At 56.3% G+C, this 25,878-nt stretch overlaps 10 protein-coding genes across 10 annotated transcripts; 5 read left to right on the forward strand and 5 right to left on the reverse strand.

Annotated features, from left to right (window-relative positions):
* Positions 1-209: 209 nt before the first annotated feature.
* On the reverse strand, positions 210-1,030 carry ACO1O0_000837 (autophagy-related protein 101; the record flags this gene model as incomplete). The annotated part of the gene is made up of 3 exons (XM_083190333.1): positions 210-259; positions 386-715; positions 955-1,030. The coding sequence occupies 3 exons, from the start codon at positions 1,028-1,030 to the stop codon at positions 210-212; spliced, it is 456 nt and encodes a 151-aa protein (XP_083054192.1).
* A 653-nt stretch (positions 1,031-1,683) lies between these two features.
* Positions 1,684-3,403, forward strand: PEX3 (Peroxin-3; the record flags this gene model as incomplete). Its single annotated transcript, XM_083190334.1, has 3 exons — positions 1,684-1,841; positions 1,918-2,297; positions 2,367-3,403. 3 exons carry the CDS (start codon positions 1,684-1,686, stop codon positions 3,401-3,403), a joined length of 1,575 nt encoding a protein of 524 aa, XP_083054193.1.
* Positions 3,404-4,035: 632 nt separating this feature from the next.
* On the reverse strand, positions 4,036-4,649 carry bet5 (TRAPP subunit BET5; the record flags this gene model as incomplete). The annotated part of the gene is made up of 3 exons (XM_083190335.1): positions 4,036-4,139; positions 4,232-4,528; positions 4,613-4,649. 3 exons carry the CDS (start codon positions 4,647-4,649, stop codon positions 4,036-4,038), a joined length of 438 nt encoding a protein of 145 aa, XP_083054194.1.
* A 639-nt stretch (positions 4,650-5,288) lies between these two features.
* ACO1O0_000840 (kinase-like domain-containing protein) lies at positions 5,289-7,524 on the forward strand (the record flags this gene model as incomplete). Its single annotated transcript, XM_083190336.1, has 6 exons — positions 5,289-5,431; positions 5,521-5,611; positions 5,648-5,797; positions 5,864-6,251; positions 6,307-6,716; positions 6,775-7,524. The coding sequence occupies 6 exons, from the start codon at positions 5,289-5,291 to the stop codon at positions 7,522-7,524; spliced, it is 1,932 nt and encodes a 643-aa protein (XP_083054195.1).
* A 5,162-nt stretch (positions 7,525-12,686) lies between these two features.
* Positions 12,687-14,234, forward strand: SAT4 (kinase domain-containing protein; the record flags this gene model as incomplete). Its single annotated transcript, XM_083190337.1, has 2 exons — positions 12,687-14,042; positions 14,103-14,234. The coding sequence occupies 2 exons, from the start codon at positions 12,687-12,689 to the stop codon at positions 14,232-14,234; spliced, it is 1,488 nt and encodes a 495-aa protein (XP_083054196.1).
* A 1,179-nt stretch (positions 14,235-15,413) lies between these two features.
* ACO1O0_000842 (uncharacterized protein) lies at positions 15,414-16,808 on the reverse strand (the record flags this gene model as incomplete). The annotated part of the gene is made up of 2 exons (XM_083190338.1): positions 15,414-16,500; positions 16,573-16,808. The coding sequence occupies 2 exons, from the start codon at positions 16,806-16,808 to the stop codon at positions 15,414-15,416; spliced, it is 1,323 nt and encodes a 440-aa protein (XP_083054197.1).
* Positions 16,809-21,492: 4,684 nt separating this feature from the next.
* Positions 21,493-22,118, forward strand: RPC19 (DNA-directed RNA polymerase core subunit RPC19; the record flags this gene model as incomplete). Its single annotated transcript, XM_083190339.1, has 4 exons — positions 21,493-21,666; positions 21,717-21,808; positions 21,863-21,939; positions 21,994-22,118. The coding sequence occupies 4 exons, from the start codon at positions 21,493-21,495 to the stop codon at positions 22,116-22,118; spliced, it is 468 nt and encodes a 155-aa protein (XP_083054198.1).
* A 148-nt stretch (positions 22,119-22,266) lies between these two features.
* Positions 22,267-22,798, reverse strand: NdufA6 (NADH dehydrogenase [ubiquinone] 1 alpha subcomplex subunit 6; the record flags this gene model as incomplete). The annotated part of the gene is made up of 3 exons (XM_083190340.1): positions 22,267-22,278; positions 22,342-22,452; positions 22,523-22,798. 3 exons carry the CDS (start codon positions 22,796-22,798, stop codon positions 22,267-22,269), a joined length of 399 nt encoding a protein of 132 aa, XP_083054199.1.
* A 466-nt stretch (positions 22,799-23,264) lies between these two features.
* On the forward strand, positions 23,265-23,780 carry BUD31 (U2 snRNP complex subunit BUD31; the record flags this gene model as incomplete). Its single annotated transcript, XM_083190341.1, has 2 exons — positions 23,265-23,567; positions 23,637-23,780. 2 exons carry the CDS (start codon positions 23,265-23,267, stop codon positions 23,778-23,780), a joined length of 447 nt encoding a protein of 148 aa, XP_083054200.1.
* A 265-nt stretch (positions 23,781-24,045) lies between these two features.
* On the reverse strand, positions 24,046-24,870 carry ACO1O0_000846 (uncharacterized protein; the record flags this gene model as incomplete). The annotated part of the gene is made up of 1 exon (XM_083190342.1): positions 24,046-24,870. One exon carries the CDS (start codon positions 24,868-24,870, stop codon positions 24,046-24,048), a length of 825 nt encoding a protein of 274 aa, XP_083054201.1.
* Positions 24,871-25,878: the final 1,008 nt, after the last annotated feature.

A 25,878-nucleotide genomic window follows, 5' to 3' on the forward strand; every position in this document is an offset into this window, starting at 1 on the left:
AGCAAGGTGCCCAAGAAAAAAAAAAGAACCCCAAGGATGCCTGAGGAGACAGAGGGATAAGAGATTATTTGGAACAAAGCAGGTTAAGACCCCAGGATGGGTCTTAATATATGCGCATGCGAGAGGCCCAGCTAGTCTCTCTTTGCTCTATGTGGATTTTGTATGGGAAAGGGTTCACAGCTTGGGTTGTAATAGGGGGTATATGGTCCTTATGGGTATTGGCGAAGGTGACGATTTTCATGGCGGTAGTGAGGAGGGTCTGTTCCATAGCACGGCGTACCTTGGCTCGCTCTGTCCCAAGTCAGCGATGAGATTAATGCGACCTCAGAATATTGTTTTTTTTCGGAGTAATTCTGCTCAAGGCCCAGTGGGATGTGAAACGCACCGCTCTCCGTTCTGGGCTCTGCGACAGTAACCTTGACTGTCCAGCACTCCCAGCAAACCTCGTCGTCGCCGCGAGATAGCCAAGCCTTCCGGCGGCGCTTCTCGTAGAACTGGACAACCATCTGGCCGCGGCCACCACCGGTATTGCCAGAGCCGACGGTGCCCGAGGAGCGCTCGGCGTGAAGCTGGCGTTCGAGGGCGGCGGCGCGTTGGTCGATCATGGTCTCGAGCTCATCGTCGTCGACGTAAGGCAGGGTCAGGTCGAGGACGTCGCGGGTGTGGGGAGTAAGAGCGGGGAAGAAGCGGTGGAAGAAGATGGTATGGAGGATTCCTGTGATGGGTATATGAGTACGGGTGCGCGCTTCCGCAGTGAACTTGGGTGGATGAAAAATAGGTAACACGAATAAACAAATAAATAAAAACATCAATTCGGATCCAAGGACCACGGGTATTCTCTAACATAGCTGTCGATGCCCGTGTGCAGTAGTATTGCTTTGTGCGCATGGCGGGGCAGTGCTCAACAGAGAGAAGGGGGGGGGGGGGGACGCGCTGGGGACGCTGGTTGCTTACCTTTGACGATATCGCGGACAGACTTGGGGTCGGCGAAGACGTCGAGGATGAACTCTGTGGGTTCCTGGTGGTCCATGTCGGGCGGAGGGCGACGGAGCCTGCAGCTGCAGCCGCGGCGAGATCTGGGAGAGGAGACTGTTCCCTGTCGTAAGAGATGGTAGGTGTCGTAGGTGCAGTAAGGGCTGGGAGGGATGTTGTTGAAATGGCGAGCTCAAGGGGCGGGAGGATCAACGTCACGCGGCTGAAGGAGGGGCAGCAGCCGATAAGGCGGGAGGCAGCGCCCACTGTTCAGTGGGACTTGTGCAAGTGGAGGGCTGGAAGTGACTGGGGAGAGTGGGTGTTATTACGTAGAGCTGTGACTTCATGTGAGCCGTAACAATGTGAGTGTGGCTAGCCGCACAAGCCACAGGTTCAGGGGATTGGCCCCAGCCACACAGCCGGCGGTCGGTCCCCCCCAAGTTCCCCGTGGGAGAACCCCCCCTTGTCAGGGCCGAGGTAGAACTACTAGGGTGAGCTCACGGCCATGACCACATGGAGGTTGAAGCTAAAAGGTGCTGCCCAAACCCGGCCATTTGACAAGTATATCCCAACATCCATCCACTCATCCTCCGCCTCTCAGCTCCCACTGTCTCGGACACCACGCGGCCTCGGGATCCCCTCATTTTGATTTGATGGGAGCGTCAGCTTTCTCATGACCCTTGCCCAACCTCGACAGCGCCGTCCAGCAGCATGTTCTCGTCCGCACGGCGCTGGTTGCGCCAGAACCGGACTCCCATTGCCATCGGCGTCGGCGTCGTAGGTGCCGGCTACGTCGTCACCCAGTATGTCCTCTCCAAGCTCAACGATGCGCGCGAGCGCATGAGCAGCGACCGCATCGCCAAAGAGAAGTACGTCCACTCCCCCCTCCCCCCCAAACTCGTTGCTGGGCTTCGCGTGGACTGACAACTCCCCCCCGTCTGCCAGCCTCCGCCGCCGCTTCGAGCAGAACCAGGAAGACTGCACCTTTACCGTCCTCGCCCTGCTCCCCACCGCGACGACCAACGTCCTCGAGGCCATGAACACGGAGAGCATCACCTACGAGATCCAGCAGATGAAGAGCGCCAAGAGCTCCAAGAGCGCCAGCACGGGCGACTCGACCAGCCCCCCAAGTATCGCCGACACCTCGCTGACCGAGGAGGAGGGCAAGAGCATGACTAGCATGCACAGCGAGAGTGGCATCCATGCTAGCCAGATTGCATCGCCGTCGCCATTTGCGTCGGCAAAAGACGGTGGGCAGCAGGATGGTGCCACCCAGAAGTCGAGGAAGTCCAAGAGGCAACTTTGGGACGACCTCACCATCAGCGGTATGTGGCCATCGCCCGCCTTCTCTCCTTTGCGACCGACGAGTCCCCTGTGCTAACAGCCTTTTCCAGCTGTGACGAGGTCATTCACGCTGATCTACACGCTTGCGCTGCTGACCATGCTGACCCGGGTCCAACTAAACCTCCTCGGCCGACGGAGCTACCTCTCCAGCGTCGTGGCCCTTGCGACGGGCGCGCAGCAGGCGACCATCAACCTCGAGAACCACGACGACGACAACGCCGAGCAGACGTACGGCAGCGACTTTGACACGAACCGCAAGTACCTGACCTTTAGCTGGTGGCTGCTCAACAAGGGCTGGGTCGACATCATGAACCGCGTCGAGAGCGCCGTCCGTACCGTCTTTGGCAGCCTCAGCCCCCGCGACCTCGTCAGCTTCGACCGCTTCTCCGACCTGACAATGGAGGTCCGCAAGCTGGTCGAGGGCGCCACGCCCGAGGAGCGCAGGGAGTCTGACTGGCTCACGTTCCTCCTCCCGCCCAGGGACAAGGAGGACGACGTGATCCGGGAGTCGGGGATCCTCGAGGAGAACCCGGGCAAGGTGTCGCATGCGTCCCCCGCTGCCCTGAGGCGCCTGCTCGACGAGACGGCCGACCTCATCGAGTCTCCCGCCTTCTCGCACGTGCTCACCCTGCTCCTGGACGCCGGGTTCTCGTCGCTGGTGGACAAGAAGCTGGCCAGCGAGGCCTTTGAGCTGCCCTCCGCCGCAGACAACGGCATCCTCGTCTCAGACCCGCAGGAGCTCAAGCATACCAAGCTCGTCCTGCTCCCCAAGATCCTGTCCGTCCTGACCCGCCAGGCCCACGTCATCGGCAACGGCGTGCCCAACGAGTATCTTCAGGAGATGGAGTCTGTGCGCGACCTCGAGGCCTTTGCCGCCGTCGTGTACTCGAGCAACTGGGAGAACGAGGTTAGGGAAGACGGCCTGATGGATAGCGCCATCCACGTCGAGAAGCCCACCGCCACCGCCACCGCCGCCGTCGAGGACAAGGCGCCGCCGGCGGCGCAGGTCGAGTCGAGTGTCGTGCTCGTCGACGCTGAGCAGGGCGGTATGGAGAGCGCGTGGGAGCGCGCCATGGAGAAGAAATGATGAAGCCACGAGACGGAGAAGGGGGGGGTTGGTAACTTGTCCCTGTACTTGTACGGACGGGAAGGCACGTGTTGGGGTTGATTTTGCACACTCCTTTCCCCTAGAGATGTAGTTTTTGTACAGCATATACTATTATGAAGAAGTAAAAACAACCCCAGATGGGAGGGAAAGCATATGGGTAGAGGGAGGATTTTCAAAGGACTGGAAGCAAAAGCGTCCTGGCGTGGGTATCTATTCATCATAAACTACAGTAGCGCCGTGATGGCGTTTTGGGATAGCGTTTGCAGTCTTCTCGTCCCCGCGTGGTCCATCTCTATTCTATGAACGTCTCGTCCACCGCTGGACGTGGACCATGCGCTCTCGATAGCTCCTGTAGAGCTCGGCAAGATGGAGCGCAGCCGTTCCTCCAAACGCTCGTGACAAGGGGGCCAGGTCTCTCTCTTTTTGGGCGGGGGCGGAGCCCGGAGATTCGCAACTCGGTAGTTGGCCAAATAGCCAGTCTCATAGCCACATGTCCGTAGCCCCTCACGGAGGCGATTGAGGGTGACGATATCTCGGGTGTTTCGAGCCTCGGCTACTAGTAGGTAGGCCTGCAATAGGAAGCTGGAGATGGGGTAATAGGGAGAAATCCATCACAGCAGACCCCGTATGAACTGGTCCAATCCGAGCTCGAACAGCTCGTTCTTCACACCAGCTCCGCCCTTGTGCTCGACGGGGGCAAGGGGGTTCTTGACGACTACACAGCGCCCGAGGTCAGCATTCGCCAAACAGCTCCTGGTGGACAAAACATAGAGGGAAGTAAGATAATAAAAAAAGAGCAGCACACACCGTACTCGACCCAGAGGTTGATGTAGATCTGGTGCAGGACGTTGCGCATGCTCATGGTGGCGGTGTCGGTGAGCAGGACGAAGCGCAGGTTGGCGGGGGTCTCGTAGAAGTGCAGCTTGTAGTTGGCGGTGCGGTAGCTGATGAAGGCGTCGTCATCACCGCCCAGCTTGCGGGCCATGTTGCGCAGCGAGAAGACGGTCCCGAAGATGAGCTTGGCGTCGTCGGAGCCTGACGAGGGCTGTGGTGCCGGACCGTTGCCATCGCTAGGGACCCAGGAACGGGCGTAGACGCACTCGGCTGGGGGAAAGGGGGGGGGGTTCTGTCAGCTCTAGTCTTCTAGAAGAGAGAGGGGGGTTGAGGTGGGATGGGTCGTGTGCGTACTGTGGCGGTCGAAGATGTAGAAGGAGAAGACGGTCATGGCGGCGGTTGGCTTGGGTCGCGATGATCAGGAGAGGGAGGCACAGGGAGAGGTCGGAGGTCGGAGATCGGAGGGACGACGGGCGCCCAGGCTCAAGAGCTGGCGTGCCGTATCGTCATGGGTGACCGTGGCAGCCGAATTGACAGCCGAATTGACGAAGCGATGGGGCCAGCGTCGACTCTGCTCTGGGCGTGGGATGTGGGAGCTCGTCGTTGTGGGATGGACGAGGTCGCGTCTGGCAGCTGGAAATTGGGCAATTGGGGTCCAGGCATGAATGGAGTACAGATTGGTGGACAGACTGGGCAGACAGTCACAGACTGGATAGGCTGGACAGGCTGGACAGGGGAGTCGCTCGATCCATGGTGGGGTCCATCATCACCTCCAGGTTCAGCCTTCCCAACTGCCCCTCTAGTCCTCCACTGGGCTGAGACTGTGCGTCGTCAGCCGTCGCATCCGTGTGTTTTACATCGTTCACCAGCGTTCAGGTTGTTAGCCAGCTCTGTGTCCAACTTGTTCTCTTCTGTGCTGCGCCTCGCCCAAGCAGCTCCAGCTCCAGCTCCCCCTCCTCTCCACGAGGCGAGCTACCCGAGCTGCCTAGGCACCACCCCAGGAACCCGGAGGGTGAATCAGTGATCCACAATGGACGAGCCCATCGACTCTTCTCGTCCTCCCACCGATGCGAGCGCCACGGTGACATCTACGCCCTTCACCTCGCCCACCGTCACTATCGATCACCATGACGATCCCACCGCCAGCCCGTTCCCAGTTCCGCTGCCCCACGCGTGAGTATAAGCTACAAGCCCTTTACATACCTTGACACACGGTTCGCGCTCGCTAACCGGCCATGCTTTTTACAGCTCCGACCCTGCAGGAGTGCCCAGATTCGCAAGCCCCATGAGACATCACAGGAGGACCCCCAGTGCGCATCGGGAAGTCAAGGTAGGACCAGACCGGAGAACCCTGTGCCTGGTCACACAGGCTGATGCTCAACTGACCAGGAAACGCTTAATGCGCGAGTCGAGTTCCTGAGCGACGAGCTCGACGGCAGGACGCACCACCGGATCAACCAGTATGTCATACAGGAAGAGATAGGCCGGGGATCGTACGGTGCCGTCCACCTCGGCACAGATCAATTTGGCAAAGAATATGTGAGTGCCTCGTGTTCCATGTCGTACAGATCGCGCTTCTCTTACACACTCGTACCACACACACAGGCCATCAAGGAATTCTCCAAGGCGCGGCTGCGCAAGCGCGCCCAGTCGAATATTCTCAGGCAAGGCCCCCATCGGTCCATGCGGAGGCTTGGGCTCGATGCTCCCCTGCTGCCGCACTCTAGCAGCGGAAGTGCGCGAGCGGGGGAGAAGGACGACGCCCTCTACCTTATCCGCCAGGAGATCGCCATCATGAAGAAGCTGGACCACCAGAATCTGGTCCAGCTCATCGAGGTCCTGGACGATCCCGAGGAGGACTCGCTGTACATGGTCATGGAGATGTGCAAAAAGGGGGTCGTCATGAGCGTGGGCCTCGACGACGACGCCCCTCCCAAAACCGAGGAGCAGTGCCGCCTTTGGTTCCGAGATCTCATTCTGGCCATTGAATACTGTATGCCTTATAAGTTGACCGTGGCCAAGGCCAGCTGTCAGCTAACTCTTCACAGTGCACGAGCAGGGTGTCATTCACAGAGACATCAAGCCAGACAATCTGTTACTCTCAGAGAACGACGTCCTGAAGGTCGTCGACTTTGGCGTCTCCCAGATGTTCGACAAGCCGAGCGACATGAAGACCGCTAAATCGGCTGGCTCTCCCGCATTCTTGCCTCCTGAGCTATGCGGCAAGCATGGCGATGTGTCAGGGAGGGCTGCCGACATTTGGTCCATGGGCGTGTCGCTTTTCTGTCTAAGGTATGGGCGTATACCGTTCAACAGGGATGGAATGATGGAGATGTATGAGGCCATCAAGACGGACGAGCCAACGATACCCGATGACGAAAACCCGGCGCTCGTGGACCTTTTCAAAAGCTTACTAGAGAAAGACCCTGAGAAACGAATCAAGATGCCGGAACTACGTGTAAGTACCATATCAGTCGTGATCTCTCTTATAAACCGAGATGCTGACACGCTGGCAGGGACACCCTTGGGTGACCAACGGAGGAACCGACCCTCTCCTATCCACCGAGGAGAACTGCGGCCATCATATCGAGCCACCCAACGAACTGGAGCTGAACCATGCCTTCACAAGGAGGATGAACCATCTCCTTTGCGTCATGAAGGCGCTTCACCGCTTCAGGGCCTTGAGAGCCAAGAGGAGACTGGCCAAGGGGCTGAGCGTGAATGACAAGCCGTCGAGCACAAGCAGCGATACGGAGAAGGCAAGCTTCGATCCGTCGGAGCAGAAGGCAAAGGCGGAGGAAATCGAAGCTCTCCTCGCTCGACGCCGCCGCTTCCTCAGCCGAGACGAGGGCAGCAGCATGGACACGGGCGAGAAGGGCCATGCCCAGGATGTTATCGACCAAGAGCCGCTCTTCCTGGGCATCGGGACCGGCGCCAGAGACGACTTTTCCATGGACGAGGCCACTCCCAACATTGTGGCCGACTCTCCGACCGCCGTCGACTTTGACGTGTACGACAGAGCTTACGAGGACGCTGTTGAGGAGCAGCTCAAGTCGAACCAGGCAGGCAAGCCTACGCTGTACCTAACACGGCTTGTCAAGGACAAGGGCCATCTCAGGAACCTAGAGAACCTACTCGATGGATCCAGGTTACCCGCGGCGTCCGCGGTGTCCGCGGGTAGCAAGCTGGCTGATCTGGTAGTATCCAAGGTCAGTCTGGCGAGCCCGCCCGAGCCCGTGGACCCAAAGGCCGACGCCGGCGAGTGATGATTTGTGCATATACGAATATCACGTCTCTTTATTTTTCCTATTTTTCACATTTTTTTTTCACTGGTGCGGGAGGGGGGTTGTGATGGCGAGCCAGCACTGCATTTAGCACTTGTTAGCGGCACAAGGATATTACCTGTCGGATAGCGTTGGCTGGAGGAGGCAAAGATGAAGATCTCGAAAAGCAGGTAGTAGTTAACTCTACGTAATGCATGAGAGAGAAAGTTTGACCGGCTCTCCATGGACACGGGCGCGCCGCATGAGGTATGCAACCTTTATTGCACGGCAGGGCATGGCTGGCCATGGCCGTGGACCGGCTGCGGGAGCACGCACACGCGTTACACACAACGCGCCCCAACCCCTACTGCTGCTGCGTACGTACATATTACCTTATGGGTAGCTGCTGCTGGCCTTGCGGGCTCCAATGCACACGGCACATGTCACTATCGGAGGTCTCTCAGTGGCCACGGCCGCAGAGGAGGAGGCATTGCAGGCGGCCGACAACCGGATGATAAGCCTTCCCGTCCTGTCCTGGCAGTGTATGAAGGCAATGGGCGTCATGAATTGGGATCATCCATGCATGGCAATTCTCACCGCTCCGGTGACGGAGGGCAGCCGAGGGTAGCAGTAGGGCAGGCAGGTCTTGGGGGGTTTCTGAAGCTGCCTAAACGTACGTACCAGTACGTTGAGGGAAAGCTCCCGAGGGAGGGCCAAGATGTCCCATCCCCTGGAGGAGTTCGGACTAGGGAAAGGCCCGAAGCGGCGCGCCTGCACGGTTATGGGTCCCCCTTTCCCCCCTGGTCTCGACCCTCGAAGCTGTACGGTGTAATAATAGTGTGTACCTGGGCGTAATACGCGTGTCTCGCGGGAGGTGGCACCACGGTTTCGGCCGCGTAGGGACGTACGCGTTGCGGGAGCAGGACTACCTAATGGGGAGAGTCGTGGACCGTAGTCGTGGTGGCGGGAGCTCGTCGTGAGCCCTTGACCGGCCATGGGCTGCAGGAGCTTGGGCCACCGAGGTTGGAGGCTGGCTGGTGTGCGCGAACGCCGGGCGGTAGCAAGCGGTGAGGCTGCATCTATTTTGCATACGGAGTACAGACATCGGTATCTTGGAGATGTGATGATGCCCTTTGTGTTTCCGTGCCATGGGTATTCAGTCGCCGGGGGTGTCCATATCGAACCACTAAGATGCCCCGAGAGGATCACGGGTATGGTTCGAGTCGGGTGAAACAATCGCATTGGGAAGGGCGATGAGATGCGTCCTGGTCAAAGGTTAAAACCTTGTACGTAGAAGTGTCGTATGTAAGCCGCATTGTACTCGTGTACCCGCGTACTCGTAGAATCTGACGGATGCACGATATCGGAGAAACGGAACTAGTTTCGTCGCCAAGAGAATCTAAAACCCTCCAGGAACAGTCTAACAGAGCTTTCGAGGTTTCGATACTGCAGGAAGCTCATGACAGGCGCATGAGCGGCCCCGAGGGATTGAGATGGGAGTCTGTCCATCACGCAACCCAAGGGTCTAGGGTGGCTTGATGTTGGCGGTTACCAACAGCATGAACGTATCGTTAACGGTCTTGTGGGTACAAGGACCCTAAGAGTCTCAAAGAGATCGTGACAGGTCAGACACGTGATCGCACCCCTACAAGTAGTACACTGCAGACCCCGGCTGTTGCCGAATCGTCCACTTGCACATAGAAATGCAGATCTGACTCGAGTCGTATACGTATACGATCATGAAATCCCTCGTGCTAGACGGACAATTTTTTTTTCCCCAACCACGTTGCGAGACGAACCGAGGCTGGTCTTAGGCCTTAGGGTAGGCGGGGTGGCATCGGTGGACGAAACCCCAGAATCCACAAGGAATTAGTGCTGGTCTACGGGAGAAACGGGACACCGGGAGGCGGAGCTAGATCAATTAGATCAACCTAGCCCCGTGGAAAACTAGAAATCCCTCTCGGGTCTTTGAGAAATGCCTCAGCAGAGTTGAGGGAACTGTCCCTTCCGGGGAGGGAAAAGGGGGAAGATTGGAACACACTGTCCACAGAGGTTGTACGTGCGCACTCGTAGTACTCGTAGTAAGCCAGATGGTCGCCGGTGTCGCTAAGACGGACAAGAGGGCGAGGGCGGGCGCGCCAGCTTCACCGCCGGCTCGAGTCGAAGACAGCCAAGGAGCCCCCAGATGGGCGGCCTCACGTACTACTTACTGCCTGCTGGATGTACGTAGCAGGTACCGTGCCTCCCTGCCGGTACCTGTGGCATGGCATCTCAGATGGGGTACCCAGGCAGTACATGGCCATCGGCACACCAGATCCGATTCGCAGCGGGGCGCATATGTACATGGTGCGTACATACATACAGACGGACAAAGGAGGGGGCTGCCTTATTATTACCTCTTCTAATCATACTGCTAGTACTGCTAGCATGAGGCCTGTCGCCGCACCTCTGCCCCTGGGGAGCCAAGCTGCACATGACGTTGGCTTGTTGCGGGCGACCGGAGTGACGTCGGGGAAGGAGGGATGAGTAACGGGAAGAAAGAGGGGAAGGAGCATCGGCGTCGCTGCAACACCCGATGACAACAAACCAGTCAGCCAGGTTAGAGACGTCAGGTAGTAGTATTATCTTGGTGCCACCAGTCGGTGCTAATGGAGGAAACGAGCGACACCTTTCTCGTTATTAGGTGGTACTGGAAGATGCAAGATAATGGACTCCTGCAATTATACTATGTACTAATAATACGGCCCACTGGGAATCGCAGCGCTTTCACATGGCAATTGCCGTGGGACAATGCCTGCCTTGCCTTACTTGCATTGCCTATTCATCTGTAACACATAGTACATACCTCTCTACTCTGTACCAGGTAGCATTACTACTCATAGTACTACGGAGTAGGTACTAGCAGTATTGTGTACCTACCTGGAAGGTCGGATTGCCTATGAATAGCAGCCTTCTTCAGGACCAAAGGTCCTTGGGCATCAGCAATCAGACTCGAAGCGGCTGAATGACTTCCCGCCCCCCCTGTTGCTCACGACAATTGCCCGCAATGGCTGTGATTGCATCTCGTGCTCGTAACAGCCGGTAGGTCTTAGGAAGGCGCCTTGGGCTGGACAGGACGACCGACAGGGTGGGCTGCGTCATTGCTCCTCCATTGCTCCCCACCAACTCTACATACGCCTCCCCACCACCATCCATATCAGAGCTCCCCCAGCATCCCGATCCTGCAGTTAGTCCCTTTGGCTTTAATAAGGGCCTACTTCGCTCGAGGATAGACCTCGCCCTCTCCCCCAAGTTCGTATTCCACACCAAGGGCTTTTCGACCACGCTATCAAGCCTTTCGGAAGTCCTCTAACACAGAAGGACAACAGGACAACACCCATTCGGCATTCGGGGCAGAGGAGCGAGGAGCGTCCAAAGAAGCCGCGGGATCAACAGCGGCTGCAGCTGTAGCTACACACGCCCCTTGATGCCCTTTCGGCTGAGGGGAAGCATCCGAAACGAGGTGAGAAACCCCAGCCCAGGAGCTGCTGCTCGTACATATGAGTGCGGATACCTGCGCGCCTGCGCGTCTGGCGATTGCTACTATGGGAGCATGCAAGTCGCAACGTCTGCATGTACATTAGGGGGCATGTACATTACAGTAGCGCTAATGCCGTCGAAGGTGGAGAGCTCCCTGGCTCATCTGCGCCGCCCGCCACCAGCGCACCAGTTGCGCGCCAGCGACCACGGTCCACCACCACCAATTAGTACAGTACCTACGGGTACTGCTGAGGTAACCACTGCAACTCGCCAATCTAGTGAAGCTGGAACCCACTAATAATGCCCTGCCAGTCCTGCCAGTCCAGTTGAGTCCACCACCAGGGCAGCCGGCCAGCGCCTCAGGAAAAAGGGCTCGAATCTCTCGGGCCCTCGTCTCCCTCGGGTCCCGGTCTTTTTGTACTTTGTAAGTTTTTCGGTTTTTCGCTTGCCCAGAACATTCTGCCTCCAGCGGCCTGGTGCATCAGCTGCTGACTATTGGCCTCTTTTGGACAGCCCAGCCCTAAGCCGATTTTTACCAAATTTTCCTCGCCCCCCGAGGGCCGAAACCTTGGAAGGCAGCCTCTCTTGTGACGCTTTTGGGGGAACTAGATTTGCAGGAATAATAAGCAGCCTGCGTTGGTTGGCGGGGAGGTCGATGACCCAACGCAAGACTATTATTACTCACTACGCGCAGCCCCCAGCACGACGCCACGGCCGTCGAGAACGGAAACGTCTGGCCGCCGCTGCCCCATATTGGTGATTTGCAAGCCCCGTTGCTGGTGACTTGCTGGTACTGGGCTAAGATACTTGGCTGAGATACTCCGTACTTGGCCAAGGTACACCTGCTTTAGGTGGTACTTGGCTGCCCCCGTCGCTGCAGCAGTGCGGTCCTGGGCGGGCTGCCTCCTTCAAACCCCACCAGCCCACCAGTGCCACCACCTCACCTTTCTCGCTGAACCCCGATTTTTGACATTCTTTGGCCACGGGGCCTTTCCATTTACCTCATCACCCAGACCTCTGCCTCTTTCTCCCGGACATACTCTTTTTTTTATTTATTTAATTCCCCTGCCTGGCCCAACAGTCCTGACCAGACTGGGTTCCCTCTTCCCCCCTCCTTCACCCTCATCTGTACCATCTCACGTTACGCCCAGCCACCCGGCGTGGCCCTGCGACGCCCTGCGACGCCGCTTGCGACGCCTGCGCTGTCCTCGTTACCCTGTACTCGGTACTCCCTACCGCTGGCGCTGGTTGACGCGCAGCCAAACCGAACGCACCCGTTTTGTTCGCCCCACGACCCGAACTCCCCGCCCCTGCAGGGCTCGACGCTGCACTCTTCTGTGACTGGCAGTCTGCCAGCTCTCGAATTCTCGATCCCCCCCCCCCCCCTGCGCTTCAGCCGTCAACCCTCAGTTGCAGGGACTGCGGCTGCGTTTGCGCTGCCTAGGTGGTGGTTAGGTTGTCTTACACAACCCCTCCAACGATCGAACACACGCCACAGCGGTTGCGTTCGCCACAGTAGCTGGTCTCGCATGCCCCAAACGATCGCCATTTCCCCCACCGACTTGTCTGCGACCCCCGTCGACCATACTTTGGGCTGGTGCAGAGGCAACAGCTCTCTAGCTGCCAGCTCCTCCCTTTAGCGAACAATGTCGACAACCAACCCCGGCGACTCCAAGCCGTCGTCTGCACCGAGCTCGAAGCCGTCGTCCATCAGGTCCCATGATGCCGTCGCAAAGTCGCCTGCCGGTACCCCAGATCCAGCTGCTGCTGGTGCGACCAATGGCGGCCCCCCGGCCAGCAGCCCCGATGCAATGCTCAAACCTATCGCCCCGGAAAAGGCCTCTGTGAAGGAGCGCTTCACGCGCATGTTCTCGAGCAAAGATCCCCCCAGGGCTGCCAGTGCTGCCAGCAGTGCCAGCGGCGAGCCCGCCAGCCGCTCTCGCGGTGCATCTGTAAACGGCACATCCACCCCGATGTCTCGAAAAGAGTCCACGTCCGACCAGGGAAAGCCCGCCAAACCCCATGGCAGCAAGGAACCTACCCAGCGCTTCGTGGTCAACCCGGCTGTTCAGGGCGGCCACGAGCATCATCTCAGGTCGAGCCGGAGACAGGAGAAGCTTTCCGACATGTGGCGCGCCATCATCGGCAAGAAGCAAGACGCCCCGGATCACGACCTGTCCCTGGTTTCTAACTGGGTGGATGCCCTTCGCCAGGAGAAAGATGAGGCGGGCGACAGGAAGGGTGGACCCAACGCGACGCCGACTCTTGTTGAAAAGTATGGAAAGTGTCATGAGGTGGTGGGACGAGGCGCCTTTGGGATTGTGCGGATATCGCACAAGAAGCTGGGAGGAAGCGGAGAGAAGCTGTTCGCCGTCAAGGAGTTCCGTCGTCGTCCCGAGGAGACGGAGAAGAAGTACAGCAAGCGCCTGACAGCCGAGTTCTGCATCTCCTCATCACTTCGCCACCCCAACATTATCCACACCCTGGACCTGCTCCAGGATTCCAAGGGAGATTACTGCGAAGTCATGGAGTTTTGTGCCGGAGGAGACTTATACACTCTCGTACTGTCAAGCGGCAAGCTTGAAGTCCAAGAAGCCGACTGCCTCTTCAAGCAGATGATGAGGGGAGTCCAGTATCTGCACGAAATGGGCGTCGCCCATCGCGATCTCAAGCCCGAGAACCTGCTCCTTACCACTCGTGGAGCCCTGAAAATCACCGACTTTGGCAACGGCGAGTGCTTCCGAATGGCATGGGAGACGGACGCCCACATGGTGTCCGGCCTCTGTGGCTCGGCCCCTTACATCTCCCCCGAGGAGTATACCGACAAGGAATTTGACGCTAGGGCCGTCGACGTTTGGGCATGCGGAGTTATCTACATGGCAATGCGCACAGGTCGGCACCTGTGGCGCGTGGCCAAGAAGGACGAGGACGAGTTCTACGCTCGATACTTGGAAGGCCGCCGTGATGAAGAGGGCTACAACCCCATTGAATTACTATCAAGAGTATGTCCATCACACCTCATGGGGATGATAGTTTGGAAGGTGACTAACAGAGGACCAAAGGCCCGTTGCCGCAACGTCATCTACTCCGTTCTGGATCCTCACCCTACAAGACGCCTCACTGCCGCGCAGGTCCTCAAGTCGGAGTGGGTTCGTGAGATAACGCTCTGCAAAGCCGGCGAGGAGGGTCTGTAACATTCCGTCCATCATGCTCGACAGGCACGATGACCACGGCGCTCCTGCAATGACATCTCCAGGAAGGAAGATGAGCTTCTAATGCCGCCGGAACCATCCGGCATACCACGAACGAATCCGCACACGGTTGAACACCCAGCGACGCGCACCCTGGCCTGGATCGGAGTGTATCTTTGATGACATACATGCATTGCTAGGCCTCTTTGACGATTCGACGGCTTCTACCTGCATGGGGCAGCACTGGAGTTTGGTACTTCGTTTTTTCCCCTTCTTTTTTTTATGATTTAATAGCAAGGCTCGCACCGCGCTGCATGCGAAATGACAAGGTCCCGGCTGGAGTTTGTTGACGGGTTTTTGGGTATTGGTGTCATGGCGCTGTGAAAGATGGGCGGCCATTATACACACATGTTTATATGTAACGACAACGGAGATATTTGCACCAACAACAGACATGGTTTTCCCGGCTACATTGTTTGGCGCCCCGAGGTAAAATTCCCAAATAAATATTTATCACGTCTTCCAAGAATAGAAAGAGGCCTAGGAAATTAAGGTGCTCAATAGCATGCATGATCATTGGACTTTGGAATCTACTAACATGTCCCCTCGTCAAAGGTATATATATACTCCCCAGATCGAACCAAATCCATCTTCTGCCATGCTTCCAATGCGTCATTGCTCCCAAAGTCTCCCCTTCGACCATTCTTCTCCCCCCAACCCGTCATGACCATATGCATCCCTGTCGGTTGCTGTGTCCTCATGTCACCACAATTCAAATGCCGCTCCCTCCACCCAACTGAACCAGCAGCACCCGGGCGAAAAGCACGAAAAAAAAAAGTGGCCAAGAACGTGATTAACGTTCGGCCCGCAGCCTCCCCAAATAGAAGCTCACCGTTGAATCCCTCCAGAAGGCGCCATAGTTACACCCATGGTATTATTTCCCGCGAGACAAAACCCCCGCCCATCAGTCAAACCCGTGATAACATAAAAAAAAAGACTCTGTCCGAGCAGATCCGTCATAGTCGTGCGCGAGACTCAGCGTGGGCGGTCACGAATGAAGACCGCTGTGTAGAAAGCAAGTGCGCTTAACCCTATCCAATAATGTCATGTACGTGGTATAAGGGTCCTGGCCTGGTCCGAGCAAGACATGAACCTAGTGAAAGACGTTGATAGACACGTGCGTTACGAGTGGAAGAGATCCCATGCGCGCTCGCATAATCTGAGAAACTCCTCTCTCTTCTGGCGCTGGGTCTCCGGGCTGTCTCGGCCGGCTCCAAAAGGACCTCGCCTTGATGTAGCGGGGCCATGGCCGAGAGGCGGACTAGCTCCCTCCTCGTACTCCGCCCGCGTCCGTCTCTTGCTGGCGCTCCGACTGCTCTCAGATGGGCGGCTTCCAGGAGCGGGCGATGGAGGAGTCGGCGGCTGATGTCCACCATAGTGAACCAGCTTGGGAAGCAGTTCGGGTCGACCACCGGCCAGGTCTTGCTGCGCCTCCTCCGCAGATTTGTATTCTCTCGGCCGCGCTGATAAGGGTCCTGGAGGCGGGGGAGGGTGGCCGGGAGATGCTGGGACTGCTCGAGAACTGCCGGGTGCGGGGTATCCAGAACGAGGGGCGTTGTCTGGATGGCCAGACAGGCCCTGGCCGAAGACATCGCTGATCGGGGGTAGGCGGTTGTCTGTCTGGTTTGCTGGAATATGGTGGATGTGGGACGTGCTTGAGAGGTTCGATGACTGGTTATTGAAGTGTCGGCTCACAGGCGCCGGATTCTGTCGGCCAGTGAAGCTGTGGCCGAGGGGAGCTGATTGAATTACCCTCTCGTTGGCAAACTGCTTGTGCGAAGGGGCAACAATAGACAGACCCGGGGGTGCCTTGTTTCTACGTGACATGCCTGGAGTTTTGGCCGCGAAGCCTGACCCGGCATCTCTGTCCCTATCCGAGGGACCGTCCCCCTTAGCAGATTGTTGATGAAGCCTCGACTCGATAATGTGACGTTGCTGTTCCCGAACAGACATGCTGCGCTGGATGTGGTCCTTCATATGCGGATCGTCTGTGACAAAACCAGGCGACAGGCAGTGTATTCCCATCTCTTGTATGCTAACAGGATCGCGCGCCGTCAAGGGGCGCGCCGAGGAGGGGTTATTGGCGTTACTGGAAAGTGTGTTCTTAGAGAGGTCTAGTCGCGATGGGCGAGGGCGCGAGCTGGCCATAGTCGGGGAGCCGGGCTCCTTTTTCACGATGATCTTTGGTGGACCATTTGCACTTCGGGAACTACTAGGTGAGCAGCGAGTTAGTTTATGACCAGAAAATGTGGAATGGCATTAATTTCGGGGCTGGACGTACGCTGAAGGAGAGCCTTGCGAGGGACCATGAGCTTTGGGGCTGCTGCTTCCGGGTTGTCTTGAGGCGTTGGCGCCCGTGCTGGCGCTGGCGGCAGACCGTTGGGCTGAGGGCGAAGTCCCGGCGGACGATGCGACGGTAGCTGCGGTTGCGGCTGTCGTCGCAGACGCAGATGGGGCGGGCATCTCAGAGGAAGAGGAGGGAGGATGCCTTTCGTGGGGTGCCGGGGAAGGGGCCATTGCGACTGCGGCACTCATAGTTGGGGATGGTGGTTTGGTGACCACAAGAGTAATTTCGAAGGCGACCAATGCCTTACTTTCCCAAAGGTGCCGGGACAGGCTTCTTCTGTTTCGCGGGTATCGAATTGACGAGGCTGGCCCCGTGGTCGTCTTGGCGCGCGCTGGGCCGTTGGGCTCGACTCGACTGGGAAGGCCAGTCTAAGGGGAACAGGAATGCGCCCAGTGCAGATTATGTGTCGTACCAGGATCTTTGTCGTGGACTGTACGTACACCCCGGTTACCTAGCGACAGCGGTTCGAGAGGTTTTTCTGTGTCGATTTCCTTCTCGGTCGTCTCGTCTTCCTCCAAAGTTGTCCAAATGCGACTTTGTTACAAGAATCGAGTGTTCCTGAAGCAACGGAGCATGCGACGATGGCTATTAGCAGCTGGGATGGGCGGCGCCGGACTGGAGCGAGGGCGCAAGACCGGACAGGGGTCGCGTAATGTAATGTGTGATGTGATGGGTGATTAGCGAGTGCAGCCGATCGCCAACGATCAGATGACAGAACAGGGCGAGCTGATGACGGTTGGGCGGGCGGCGGGCGGGTAGGCAGGCAAAGAATCCAGGTGCCTGGCTCGTGAACAATAAGAGGGAAGAAACGAGAGGCACGTCGCAGGGGGGAAAAAAAGGAAAAATAAAGAAGCTGAAGCAACCTTTGCCAACAGATTAAGGCAGACGCTGGCGCTGGTGGTGCTGACAGACTGACAGAGGTACAGAGAGCAAGAGGCGACGCAGGAAGGAGCGGGAGAGTGGGAGGGTTGGAGGGTCGGAGGCAGCTGCTACTCGGACAGAGGGGCTCAACGGGAGGAGCGACTGAAGGCCAGAACCTGCCAAAAGGCCAGCACCAAGGCCGAGTGGGTGAGGGGCTCTTGTTTTAAGACGTTTGATCCCCTTCCCCTCTGCAGCTTGCGCTGCCTTGGCTCTCACTACGGTGCCATACAATGTCGTCAAGTTCTGACGTCCCCTGCCAGCTGTGCCTCAACTGATGTTTCGGTCGTTGCAGCCAGCAGCAGGCTAGCAGCCCAGTGGAGGATCGCGGGCAGGGCCCACGGAGTACTTAACGCGCTGCAACGGTACTTGGCCACCTGCACTCGAACGTGTCAGGTCCCCGTACCTCTCTAACCCCAACAGGTCCCTTCGCTCGCCTTACACACACAAGATTACAAAAGGGGGCACAAATACGGGGGACGTGACACAAGTCCTGCTTTTCCTGGCCCAGCTGTCTCCAGCGGCGGACGCATCATCACCTTTCTGAAGCGATGGTCTTCCTCAGAACTTCCCCCCACAGCGAACCAAAACTTCAGATGCCACGGCAATCATGGGACCAGGGGCTTCGGCTCGACGCCCAAGGTAGCCAGGAGGGGGCGTGGCCCCAACACTCCTCAGGAGGTCAGCCCGGACAGCATGACACCCCCCGCCACCTCACTGTACGATGTACGTACTACACGCTACTGTATCTGTAGGCACAGTTCACCAAACACACCGGCTACGCTACTGCAACTTGCAAGATCGATGCCGGCTTCTTCTTCTTCCATTGGCCTGCGCTGTCTCGACCACCTCGACCAAACTTTGGCTTTCACCGTCTCACGGGCAGGCGCGGCTCGCTTTGTGCTTCGTTCATCGAGTGTCGAGGCCCGACCGTCGAGGCAAGTCGGCGATATCATTGAGATCCCAGCGCCAAGTTCCGGCCTGATCCGTCGTGGGGGAATGTTCAACTGCACGAATAGATGTCGCAAAGAGACACCTGCTTTTGTTTCATGGCTTAAACTCTTCATGCTATGTACCACTCGTAAGTATCCGTAGACTCGTAGAAAAAACGGTTAATACTTATTAATATTACTACCTACTTATGTAGATCGGTCCCACGGTACCGCCACTGGTATGCTGGACACTTTCTAAGGAATGATATTATTACATGCTACGGATACAGCATACGGAGTACATATGCTTACTATCTGTACGAATAACTACGAAAAAGCCATCTATCAAGAGCTGGATAGGCGCAAAAAGGAAGGGGCTCGAAGGAGCTTTCGAGAATGTGACGACTGATCATGATCTTATTCCTGTTTGATGACTCACCGTCCCACGTTTTGATGGCATCTTGATCTGAGCATCTTGATCGTCGAGCCTCAAAGCTCTAGCCTCTTGCCCTCTCGGTCGGGACGAAGATCCAGATCAGCGCCAGAAAACCTGGGTAAATATAACACATGCTTGTCCCTGGCGCCACGAGGCGTTGGTGGGCCTATATTGCAGGTGTTATGGGTGTTTGTACTCTGTAACGGAGCTGTGAATATCAGTATCCGTACACTGTTATGGGGGCATGAACATTCCGAGTCGCTGTGCGTCGAATGCGGTAATGGTACTACGTACGGATAGCATCATTAGTACTTCGGGAGACCCATGCTCCCACAATTCTCCAGCCGTTGCCCGCAACGGCTGTTCCTTGTGATTCAAACGGGCCACGTCGGTTGCTCAGGGAGTCTTGTCGGCCACTATCAAGCCCCAACCAACAAAGTCCCTGAAGATCACACGGCAGTCAACCTTTTCCATCTCCGTTGAGGTCCGCACCGGTAATACTCGTACTGGACGCACAGCAGAAACCAAATTGCCAAAATGAGGGATACGAGAGTCTGATCGGGCCCTGTGTACCACAATTGGCGTTGGCCTTGGAGATTCTCCCCGAAGCACCGTCTGACCTGTCGCGTGTGACCATATACTTAGGTACCTACTCCGTACTCGCACTCATAATAAGGCAGTTTTCCCCATCAGGCGTTTCACTTGGTGTAGGATTTCGCCCGTGAAAAAAAGAGTCATTCAGATCGGGGAGCGGGTAAAGTCGTTGGGTGACCAAATGACCGTTCTGGGCAATAATTTCTAAGCTTGCATTCTGCTAGGCACCTGTTTTCTGATGCTGGCCAGTGGCAGGACCAGCATCGCCCCGAGACAGTGCCAATTCTCCGGGAAGCACACCCATTTACCACAGAGTAAGTAATACGTATCACCTATGATCGTCACCCGCCAGGTCAACGATCGGCCCCCAATTTGTCAAGAGCGGTGCCCAATCATCGCTGGGCATGCTCGACCTATCCGGCAGCAAACATGCATCAATATTACATAGCAGCTGGCGGTTCGTCGATGGTCCCCGCCATGTCTTTCAATAGAAGCATCGCGACCTCTTGATGGGTGTTCCTGCTCCGTTCTCCGTGCAGACTCAGATGGAGGGTTTTTGTGGACTGGCCGTTCCCATTTGCCTCGGGGCACAGGCAAACTGGCGTCCAAACCTGAGACACTGTCTCAGGTGCCGCAGGGATGGGGGAGGAAATCCGCTGCTGATTGGGCTTGCTCTTGACTCGACACCAGGGGTCTGCTGGGGACACACCCCCTCGATGCCCCTTCCAGCGCCAAGCTTCCCCCGTTGCAAACTTGCAGTCGCAAAGTCGTCGTTTGTCTTGCTATCAAGGCGTTCCGGACCGTCTATTCGGCCCTGAAGGACGCAAAGTCCAAGCTTCGACGAAACTTTCGATTCAGCCGAGCAAACCCGCGATGCTGGGCGTTGCCAATATACTACTACTACTACTACTACCACTGCTACTACTACTACTACTAATCTATTCATATAAAGTGAGGCATGCAATATTAATAATATTCGCACATATAGTACGAAGTAATATCCGTACTTGTAATACCTACGGATGCTAATAAAGGGAGAACCATCGGCACTCGCAACAATGTCGGCAAATTTTCGCGCTGGGCAGATTTATGAATTGCAGATGGACCCACCGACTGTTTCAGGATTTAGCCTTGAATAACTCTATCCATGAAGCTGCTGCATAAAGTAATATGTTATCCATACAATATACGGATACTACTGCTACTATTATGTATTACTCCTTCGTACGGAGTATTCATATTACATACTAGTACTACGAGTAGTAATATTATGCAGTTGCTGAGTGACCATGTTACTAGTCAGCAGAGATATTTGTCAGTATTACTATTATCCATACTACTACTACCAAGATGGTGTCGTGGGGATCTGCGCAATCCCGAGTAGAGTCAAATGAGGCTCCATGTGACCGAGACAAGCATCCATCGCCTGCTGCTACTGGCGCCATTGGTCTGATACCGTTTGGAGAGATCCTCGTATCATAGGAATCTTCCTACGGAGACCGTTCTTCCACCCACAGCAGCCGGCGTGCATAGAGCCGCATGCAGGGTCTTGCCTATGGTTGCACCCAGGCGTCTGAATTGGGGAGCAAAGGGACCTGTCAGAGCGGAAGATTTTTGGGCTGCACGGGCTGATAATTTGACTGCGCGAGTTGTCCCAAAGGTGTTTGCTGTTATGAAATTAATAAAGAGGTTGCGGTTGCGAGTGAGTTGAAAAGAAGGCCTACTATGTAGCTTCGAGGTGGGGCAAGACTTGCCTCTTCCCGTTCGCAAAGGCTGTCACGGAGGATTGGCGCGCCACATGGGGCGCGCCTTTGGCGGGCTCAAAATTTCAAAATCCTTGGACGACCGCCAGTGACAAAAGCAGCACCGTTCCGCAAACTCACGGCAACAGAGAGAACCAGCCCCATTGAGGCATTGGAATTCACCGAGCAACATCTGAAATTTTCTATCGCGAAGAATTGTGCGTTAAGAATCATGCCGGGACGGACCACAAAGCCTGAGCCGGCGTCGCAAGACGCCAACATGGAGGATGCCCCGCCGTCTGCCCAGCCTGAGGATGCCCAGGTGGAGGAGCAGCAGGAGCAGCAGGAGCAGCAGGAGGAAGAAGAAGAGGAAGAAGAGGAGGTTGAGCCGCAGAGAGTAAAGATTGTGAGTTTGAAACATCTGCTGCTGAGGCTTTTCATGCTGACAGGACACAGCTGCCTGGGTCTACCGACACTGCAGCTTCATTTGAATTCACCGATGAGGGTCACACACTGGGAAATGCCCTGCGCTACGTCATTATGAAGAAGTAGGTCTTGCATAACGATTCTCTGCCTGATGTTTTATACTGACTGATGTGTAGCCCGGATGTGGAGTTCTGCGCCTACTCCATCCCTCATCCTTCAGAACCTAAGATGAACATCCGGATCCAGACATATGGTACGTCAGTCAGCGCCATCACCCCATACTATGTACTAACACGCGGAACTACAGAGGGCAATGCCGTGGACGCTTTGAAAAAGGGCCTGGTTGACCTGCAGGAGGCGTGCGATGTTGTGGCTGATGAGTTCTGGACCAAGAGGCAACAGTACAATGCTGAGCAAGGTCTGGTCCGATAGGGCTGGGGCGATCTTGGCAGGTGAGGGCCGGAAGAGACCGGCTTCACGTAGACGATGATGAGCATTTGGGACCATTACAGGCGTTTTAGGAAACTCTCTTTCGCAAAAGGTCTAGGCGATATATGTACAAAAGGAAGCATTGTTATTCTCAGTTGCGACCCTAAACCTCCACGTTAGCTGATGCTCTTGAACCTTGCCCGCCAAAGAGCGCCCGGCGACTCACCTCGAGAAATCCGGACATGAAGCTCGACGGCAGTCTCTTGTCACCCCTAAAGTTCTCATCCTTAAAGTACGACAGGACGTGGGTCGTCTGCTTCCAAAAGTTCATCATCTCCTGCAAACCACGTCCACTTGTTAGCGCCCATCACATCGGCCCCATGGCTTCCCCGCTGGCTAGATCATACCTGGTACTCGGCGTGCGACTTGAAGAGGAGGACGTCTGTGACAGGGAGCTTGTTGACGTATCGGTGTCGCTCGAACTCTTGGCGTATCCGGGTGCGGATGGTGGAGACGGGCATGGGCAGGTTGTACATAGTCTGGATCTCAGGAGCCTGTGAAGCATCGGTTAGCCCTCTGGCCATACCAATGGCATAAATGAATCGTTCGAGAGGATCATGGAAGGGCAGGAGCGGCTTCATAGGGTCGAATAGGGCGTTCGTGGACGTACTCCTCGGATCCATTCGCGGTAGGAAGAAAGGACTCGGCGCTTCGCATCCGCCCAGCTGGCGGCTGTCGGGAGGGGTCAGCAGATGGTTGCATCGAAAGGTGGGAGGCGTTCTCACATTGCGCCGTCTTCTTCGCGAACTGGGTGGGCGTAATGGCCATGGTGGGCGATCAATGCTTCGCAACTTGGGGGAACCGCTGGCTGGCAACCTTCACTGACGTTGGAGATCAATTGGCGAAACCAAAGATGGAGCTCGGCCGTAGATCACGTGCAGTTACCGGCGCCACAACGTTGCCCATCTTTGATGCGCCACAATCAAGTGCCCCTCCACCGACGAGGCTGAGTCAAAAGCCGTCTGTCTTGCTTCCAAACGTTGATACAAACACACACGATCACTGCCCAAAGCACCCTCGCCGCAATCGCGCATCGCCTGCCCTTGTCGCATCGGGAAAAAAAATTCGCAACACATAGAGCCATCCAGAATGCCTGCCATCCGCCACGCGTCGAAGCGGAAACCCCCGCCAGAGGGCTTCAGCGATATTGAGGACGACCTGCTCATCTTCGCGAACAAGATGAAGGACGCCCAGAACAAGACGGCGCCGACAGGGCCGAAGCACCAGGCGCAGTGGGAAGTCTTCCAAATATCCCACCAGCGGAGCCGATACGTCTACGACCTGTATTACGAGAAGGAGGCCATCAGCAAGCAGCTCTACGACTGGCTGCTGAAGAACGGCTACGCGGACGCCATGCTGATTGCCAAGTGGAAGAAGCAGGGCTATGAGAAAGTATGTGTTTTTTGCTCTCTCTCCAACAAATGAAGCCTCAGAGAAGATGCTGACTCCTTGGGTCCCTAGTTGTGCTGCCTGCGCTGCATCCAGACAAAGGAGACAAACTTCAACAGCACCTGCATCTGCCGGATCCCGCGAGCACAGCTCAAAGACAACCAAGATGTTCAGTGTGTCAGCTGTGGGTGCCGGGGATGCGCTTCGACCGACTAGAGCTTACTACTATTTGGCTATCACGCCACTGGATTTTGAGGAGGAAGCCCCATCTTATATTCGTGTCAGGATGGAAAGCCGCGGCGTTCGGTGCATTAGGATGACTTTGGATGGCTCGGCCAAAGGAGGCCTTGAGAAATGTATTTGTGGGTTAAAGAGGTAGATGCTCCTTTCATCTAACCAAAAGGCAAACATGTCATAACAATGCGCTAACCGTCCCATATGGCAGCCCCCGGCCCCATCCATCCCTCTCGTGATCGTCATCTCATCTCTTGGAGAACCCCGCCCGTTGCCTGCCAAACCGTACACTTGGTGGCACGAACTGTAGGGACGACATGGCACCTGTCAGGTCTGCCATCTCTGTGTCGTGCTTTTCTTGACTGCTGCCCTCGTCCTTGCCGGGGGACTTGGGCACCTCTGTGCTGGCGGCTTTCGTCTGCTGTTTGTCCGCGGCTCCTTGCAGGCTCTCACGTCGCCTTGTGTCCCTGGCCTGCGTAGAGGTAGAGATGGAGGACTGGCGCCGGCGATGGCCCCCCTCTACCAGAAGTGACCTCCTCCCGTCGATGCCCTCCTTGGTGAGGGCGAAGAAGTAGTTTTTGGGATACATGTGCTTGTCAATCATGTGCATGCGGCGCTTTTGGTGTGTCAAGCATTTGCGCTCGCATCCTTCCACAAAGCAAGAGTACTGGGATGGTGTTAGTACCAAAGGTCCCCTCCCCTCCCCGAGGGGCCGCGCGCTCACAGTATGCTCCCCCTTGTCTCTCCTAACAACAACTAAAGGGTCATGGAACTCTTCGATGTGAACGCTGAGGAGGTGCTCGGAAGGGAAGTTCTTGCGGCACTCGAGACAGCGGTTCGTGTGATACTTGTTGTAGTGGGCCTCATAGTCGCTGTATGTCTTGAAGGTGACGGGGTCCTTGTGAGGGGGCAGGTGGCATTTCATGGCGGCTGATGAGTCTTGGTGGTCGTCGTCGGCCACTGCTTCGGCGTCTAATTCGGTGATTTTGGCGACGGGTCGTAGCTCGACGTTGGCATCACCGGCATCGGAATTGGAGTCTAGATCTTCATCGGGCTCTCGTGAGCGCTTCATCTTTTTTTTGCCTGTATGTGTGTGTGTGCGGTGGGAGGGAGAGAGAGAGAGCTTGGTGGTGGGGTAGCTATTACTTTGAGGTTCGGCGCCCAGCTAACTTTGTTTACTTAAAACTGCACTGACGTGAACGGTTGAGGATTCTATTCGAGGACCGGAGTGGCTGGATGATGCTCTTGGGTCTCGAATCAACGAAGAATATGACCTGAGTGCTGGTGATGCTCGTACATACGTAGGTATGAGGTCGACTTGGAGTTGTCGAGTTGGGAGGCACGAACATGGCGGGGCACATCTGAACCCTGGCGGTTGGCCTGCGCGTGCAGATCTGTTCACCGACAGGCGGTTACTCCGTACAAATATTATGTAGTATATCTTACTTTATCCATGCACGGAGATAATAAATAGTGTGATCAGGCTGGCTGGGCTCCAACGCCATTTTTCAGCCTGGAAGAGGTCATTATTTGGTGCTGTCGTTGGTGTGTACCTGAGAGACTGCAAGTGTGTTTTCATGCTGCTACTAGTACGGAGTACGTACTCCATACTGTCTGTCAAAATACCAGAAAACACCCATCAAGCAGTTGCCAAGCACTGGGCAGTCAAGGACTCAAGCACTCAGGAGTCAAGCACTCAGGAGTCAAGCACTCAACTCGTGGAGGGGTCTCCAGTGATTCTGCAGCGCATGGGCGCGGGCACTAATTTTTGGGGGCGATTAAGCGATCGACACAGCAAAAGACCTGGGACGAGTCGGACAGAGAGGGTCCCCTAGGTTCCCCCCCGTTGGGCCGAAGAAATTCCAGCGCCGTGAGCATCAATTCAAGCTCGTCGCACCTTGAGGGGTTCGTTGACTTTGTCGTTGCTGCAGCATCCTCAAGCCCCCAAACTCAGAATCACCTCACGCCTCGCTGAACAAGTTCGCATCCAGGAAAATAGCCTTCCAGCCCTGCGCACATATGTTTTTCGCTTCTATTTGTTTTTCCTCAGTCCCCGGCAACGCCAATGTTTCCTATAAAT

This window comes from Amphichorda felina (genome assembly GCF_050947745.1).
Source record: "Amphichorda felina strain 45539 chromosome Unknown scaffold_1, whole genome shotgun sequence".
Classification (NCBI taxonomy): Eukaryota; Fungi; Ascomycota; class Sordariomycetes; order Hypocreales; family Bionectriaceae; genus Amphichorda; species Amphichorda felina.